Source organism: Solanum tuberosum, unplaced genomic scaffold (assembly GCF_000226075.1).
Source record: "Solanum tuberosum cultivar DM 1-3 516 R44 unplaced genomic scaffold, SolTub_3.0 scf00225, whole genome shotgun sequence".
Classification (NCBI taxonomy): domain Eukaryota; kingdom Viridiplantae; phylum Streptophyta; class Magnoliopsida; order Solanales; family Solanaceae; genus Solanum; species Solanum tuberosum.
Window position 1 is genome coordinate 281,199 of NW_006239149.1, and position 6,175 is coordinate 287,373.

General features: G+C 35.4%; 1 protein-coding gene across 1 annotated transcript; it reads left to right on the forward strand.

Annotated features, from left to right (window-relative positions):
• The first annotated feature begins 913 nt into the window (after positions 1–913).
• On the forward strand, positions 914–5,414 carry LOC102581457 (RNA-binding protein 48). The gene is made up of 8 exons (XM_006356554.2): positions 914–1,015; positions 1,118–1,201; positions 2,460–2,540; positions 2,827–2,966; positions 3,073–3,187; positions 3,263–3,338; positions 4,688–4,750; positions 4,839–5,414. The coding sequence occupies exons 1-8, from the start codon at positions 954–956 to the stop codon at positions 4,908–4,910; spliced, it is 693 nt and encodes a 230-aa protein (XP_006356616.1). The 5' UTR covers positions 914–953; the 3' UTR covers positions 4,911–5,414.
• The last annotated feature ends 761 nt before the right edge of the window (positions 5,415–6,175 follow it).

Here is a 6,175-nt window from a genome sequence, read left to right on the forward strand (position 1 = left end):
TTCGGTATACAATTAGTCATTTTATACATTTCGGTATAAAATGTGTTTATGTTTGTATAAAACGAGATGAAAGTGTATATACAAATACAAATACATATATTTTCGTCCTATACACTTATAATTATACAAATACAGATCTTATTATACAAATTACAATATATAAATGAATTTATACAAGACTGAACAATTTATATAAAATTGGATGTATCTAGCGAATTATACAAATCAAAAGCTCTATAGCAAACATAAAATTTGATATGAAGCGCAATTATGCAAACTATAACTATAACATACAAATATGATTTTTATATTTGCTATATTTGAAAGTTGCTCAAAAAATATACTATTAGTTATTTTTCTCCTTTTACTTGTTTATGTCACTGAAAATTAAATTGAATTCAAATTCATTGTATTGAAGTTTGATAATTTAATTTACTGTATCAGAACAAATTTTGAATGTTTGGTATTTAATATTCACTTTTAATTATCGAAATTGAACTTTGAGAATACTGAATGTTCACCCCTAAAAATTATATGTCTGCCTTTTGTTTGTAATGACAATAATCAAGTCGATTTATAGTAGAGATCTAAACTCTAAATATGATTGTTTTGAAATCAATATTTCATATATCGATTCAATTCGAGCTCTCTTGTTGAGAATGCTAATTTATTTTCAATATTATGCCTTGCATGAGACTTGAACCTCCACACTTTGCATGTTTAGATAAATATTTAAAAATTACATTAAAAAACTATAAATTATAATAATTAACAACTTATATTGGCTCTCAAAATTTTATAAATGTCACATAAATTGAGTCAAGGAGTAACACATATTATTTAAAAATTACAAAAAAAAAAAAAATTTAAATTTATATAAAAAAATGGATGATTCGATATGTGACATAATTAGGACAAAGGTTGAGTTTCATAAAGCGAAGGTGAATTGTGCAATGCCTCGATACAAAGACGAGCCTCCTGCAGTTCGTGTTTACACTGTTTGCGATGAATCCAAGTTCGTTTTCGTCAACCACAGTTTTATCTCCGTCTTCTAACTTACGAATTCAAATTTATTTGATAATTTCACGATTTAGGTTTTTTACGAACGTTTTTGCAGATATTTGGTTGTGAGGAATGTTCCGGCGTTGGGTTGTGGGGATCAGCTCTCTCAACTATTCTCCACTTACGGAGAAATTGAAGAGTATGGCTTTTCTCCTAATTTCTCTGAACACAATCCATTGTTGTGCATGGGTTTCTTCAAAATACTTGTTGTGCCGTTCGCGCATTTTTACTTGTCCACTATACTGAAAAAAATATCCACTTTTATTTGTCAAGACTAATTTATCCTTATTATTAAATGTAGTCATTTCCAAAAGCATTGAATTTATTATATTGTAAAATTGTCATTCGATTTGTTTCTCCTGTGCCAAGTCAATATTGGATAAGTAAAAATGGATGAAGCTAAGTATTTCTTTTTGATGTTAAAAGGGTACTGTATTAATGTGCAGCACCTTCTGGTGCTGTGGGGAATTTAGTGTAATGAGCTCAAAAAATCTACCATGACCTCAGTATCATTTGCAATTGTCATGTTACACCAAAAAAACAGTTAGGATAAACATCTTTACTTAGGATTAACTACAAATTCTGACCACCAAAGGTTGAACTAGGGTCTCGAGTTTGAGCCCAGTGTATGGAGTTGCCTCTGGTAGGGTGCGATTTACCCTCTACGTGGGACTTTTCAATGCGAATCTGGATTAGTCAGGCCCCAAAGTGGGTAGCGGAGACTGGGTGAGAAACCAAAAAACAAACTACAGATTCTGATTTGCTTACAAAAATCCTTGCATTCCTTTCCTTCCAAATGGTCCACCATATTATTGAAGTTAGAGTATTCCATGTTTTCATCTTTGTCTTCCCTAGACCTTTTGCAACTAATTGGAGATGTACTCGTATTTTAAAACCTTTTGGCTTGTTTTCATCTTTATATACATAGTAACTCAAACTTAACCGTGCCTTTTGTTTCCAAAGAGCATGTCATGTAAAATTTTACAATGATGTTAGCTCAGCTAGTTCCATCTAAAACTTAGATCAATTTTTCTATATTCGAAAATTGAAGGTTAAAAATGGAAGGTCTAAGAATAAAAATAAGAAATCCTTTTCAAAATGAAAGAGTTGAAAAAGTACACACAAAGATAATAGAGGGACTAATACTGCATTTTGCTCTTTGTTCTCAATTTTTTTGTTTCATTTGGGCTGAGAGGGGATGGCAGAGGGGATACATATATATCTGCTTGCTGAACTTATATGTTCCTTGCATCTTGTAATTGTTGGCTTTTTTCTTTACAAATAAACTTAGGATGGTGATTGTACTTAGCAATGCACAATTTAAAGATGAAGTTGGTAGTGTCAATAATATCTTCTAGTGTGTTACCTTCATCATTACTGTTCTTCTGGTTTCTTAGATGTAAACCAATGGATGCTGAAGATTGTGAGCCATTTACAGACGTCTTCTGGATCAGGTTTTGCCGGGTTGACAATGCCAGGTGATTACAATGTTCAGATCATAACCGTTATATCTAGAGATGTTAATGAATATTGGTATTTTCTTTTATAGTGTTGTGAAAGATCTCATTAAACTGCTAAGGAAAAGGGCAAGATCTGTGTATTGCAAAAGGATTCCAATACCCTTATAACACAATAGAATTTTTTGAAGGAACTGGTCCAGCATAGCATTATTTTCTGGACGATGATTTCCATGCAATTCTCCATATACATGCACATTTGTTTTTATATTGCATCATGAGTTATGCTTACATATTCGCTATCCAGATTTGCCAAAAGGAAACTGGACGAGTCTGTTTTCCTAGGAAAAAAGCTACAGGTTTCTTATGCACCTCAATTTGAGAGTCTGCACGAGACGAAGGAGAAGTTAGAAGCAAGGAGAAAGGAGGTTTTAGCACGATTAAACCGTAAGTACCTTGTCACAAAGTTAGAAATTACCTTGTCCAACGAGAAAAATTCTGCCTTTATTTTGTAGACCCCTAGTTTCTTATTTCGGAGTTGATGTCCTTTCAGCTGGACGGTCGAAAGGATCTGCCACATATCGGCCAGATATGATTGGTGAGCCCTCGATAACTGCCTCTCCAGCCCAGTTGAATTCTACCACACAATCAATTGGCTCTAATCATAGGTAGTTAAATAAGATGCTCTGAATTGACTTTTGAATTTTATTTATCAAAATAAAGTAAAAACATTTTCATTGTAGGCAGAGCTCGAGTTCTCAGGGTAATTCTGTTCATGACATGCAGTGTTCTCCCATAACAATGGTTTCTTCAGACAAGGTTAGTCATAGGTAACAAAAGTATTGCATTTATACCTCATATGATTTTGACTTTTGGCAACCAATATTAACATTGTTATCAGATTCAATAGTCATATTATGAAGCAGGGGGTTGGTTGCCAGATAATCATTTCTCTGCAATGTTGAGTGCCTGACGGTTATAAATGTTATCTATAAATTTTTGGCAGATCTCCTTAGGTTGTGAAACTAGGAGACATTATTTTTTGGTAAACTAGGAGACTTAGCATCCCTTTGTTTGCTTGTCATTGGTGGATTAGCAAAGGCAAGAAGAATGCTGAAAGGGAGAAAAATCAATTTTGTGCTGTGTTCTTGGCAAATTGGAAGCTGTAGACATGTTTCAAGGGGTAGAATTTTCTGGCAAGGATTGCAATGACTTCAAATAAACATAAAAGATCTCTGTGTATATTTTTTTTTAATGCTAGATGGAGAATTACCACTAATGAGGTCAGTAGTGAGTGCTGGGATTGCAAAAATTGGGAACTTTCATTGGTTGATCTGAACTCCCGCCCGTGAGTTAAGCCTTGGGGCTCACAGAGTTGGTATTAGGGAGAGGACTCAGGATTATCTAGATTGGGTATGTGGTTGCGCATTATATGGGTAAGCCTAATGGTCAATGAAGTGAGAGGAGAACCATATCTCAGGTTCAAATCTCAGCGGAGACAAAAACAATAGGTGATTTCTTCCATTTGTCTTAGCCTTTAGTAGACAATTACCTGATACCTGGTGGGAGATAGCAGGTATCCCATGGAGTTGGTAGTGTGCGCAAGCTAGGCTGGACACCATGGTTATCAAAAAAGTATGGGTAAGCCTGCCTAGCTGGCTGGAGCTTGGATCCCATCATTTTGGGGTTAATTTAATGCTTGTTTAGCTAGTGAGGGTCATGAACGGTGCCAACTATTCTGGTTCTGCCTCATCTTCTTTTCTTTTATTCTCCCCTTCCAGTTCTTGTGCAACAAATTATCGGCAGAAAGGCTCAATTGGTAATTTACCTAAGAGATAATACATTTTCCGTTTAGTATTTGCTCCTTTCTCATTCTACTTCTAGACATGAGGAGGAACAACAAAGAGCTCCTTAGAGAAGAGAGGGGAATGAACCTAGAGATAAGAAATTCTCTTAAAAGTGATTATTCCGTTCTTCAGTTCAGTCAGGCCACCACATTCTAAAGTTCTAGTTGTAGAACCACCTTTTTACCTGGTTTCAACTTTTCTTTGCAACTCTTGTATGAACTCTATGTGCGTGAGTTTTGCTTACTGCATGCAAGTTCACAACACTTGGTTTTGAATTTCTGAAGAATGAATGTTTCTTCTCCACTTTGGTAATGATGTCAGGAATACTTTCCTTCACAATCTATGAATCAAACTGTTAAGCTGGTCAGAGATAAACTAAATAAGGTAACAATCATTAGTCTTTTGACTTGTGATCATGGATTTTAGATTTGCTTGTTTATTTTTTTTGACAATTTGTTCTGTTCTTCTTTAGATACAATCCAGTGCGGACCATTTAGAAGAACCATCCAAGCGAAAACGAGTTGACAATAGGAGACGGATATAAATTACAATCCAGTGCGGACCATGTAGAAGAACCATCCAAGCGAAAACGAGTTGATAATAGGAGACGGATATAAATCCTATGCAGGTTTTGACAAAGAGTATATGGCTTTGGATTAGTGTTCCCCCCAGAATATATCAAAATCTTTCTATAGTTTCTTTTCCATTCAGTAACACCACCTCTTCCTGGAAAATCATCCCTTGATGCTGAATCTGTAAACCAATACTTTTTCTGGGTTCTAGTCCATGGCATCCAGAATCTCTTCTGAATTCTTCACCAACTGGCCTCTGGGTATCAACAAAAATGATGCCGTTCTTATTTTTGCCCCCAAGTCTATCCAATTTCTTCTTTGTTTCTTCGATGTTATTACCATAGATTCCATCACTATAACTGATAATCCTATGCATACAGTTTTCAGATTTTTCCAAGCAAGTTAAAGATTGAAACCCAGGCTTATTATCACTGTTCCTGAATTGCTTGATAAGGTCAATGGGTTTAAATTGCCTAGTTTGCTTTTCTGTCACCAGAAAAATTCTAATTTGAGTATTGCAACATTTAATGATCTAGTTGATAAAGCAGGGTACATGAATTGCGATAACTGTGGGATAGAGCAAAGTGACATTGCAGCATTCTGTGTGTTGCCTATGTTTCATGTGTTTGGTCCTGTTATTTTTATGTATTCACAGTTGCAGAAGGGTAATACTGTTGTGTCTATGGATAAGTTTGATTTGGAAATGATTATATTGAGAGGTACAGGGTGACACATTTATGGATTGTTTCTCAAATGTTTTAGCATTCGCAAAGAATCCTGTGGTGAAGCATAATTTAACTTCATTGAAGCATGTTGGATCTGGTGCTGCACCTTTAGGGAAGGAAGTTGATGGATGAATGCAATAAGATATCCTCGCGCTGTTGTTGTTTACGGATATGGTATAACAGAAACCTGTGAGATTGTCTCATCAGAGAGAATCAATATGTAGGCTGCAGACACAGGATCAGCAGGGACTCATAGTTCCAGGGAATGGACGCTCAAATAGTCAAGAGTTGATAAACTGAAGCCCCTTCCTCCTGGACAATTAGGGAAAATATGGGTGCACCCAAGGCAATTTCAACAATCCATAGTGCAGATATTGGGTACTTTGACGAGGAAGGAATGTCCTATGTATTAGTTTGACAGATGCATAGAGCTTATCCATTAAAAATGTTTTCAGGCTGCACATGCTAAGCTTGAAGGTCTCTGTTTTTCATCCTGAAATACTAAATGCTGT

Excerpts from the sequence above, each read along its gene's own strand:
- LOC102581457 (XM_006356554.2), top strand. The coding sequence starts at position 954 with ATGCCTCGATACAAAGACGAGCCTCCTGCAGTTCGTGTTTACACTGTT. Across the intron at positions 2,541-2,826 it reads TGCCGGGTTGACAATGCCAG|ATTTGCCAAAAGGAAACTGG; the intron begins GTGATTACAATG and ends TTCGCTATCCAG. Across the intron at positions 3,188-3,262 it reads TCAATTGGCTCTAATCATAG|GCAGAGCTCGAGTTCTCAGG; the intron begins GTAGTTAAATAA and ends TTTTCATTGTAG.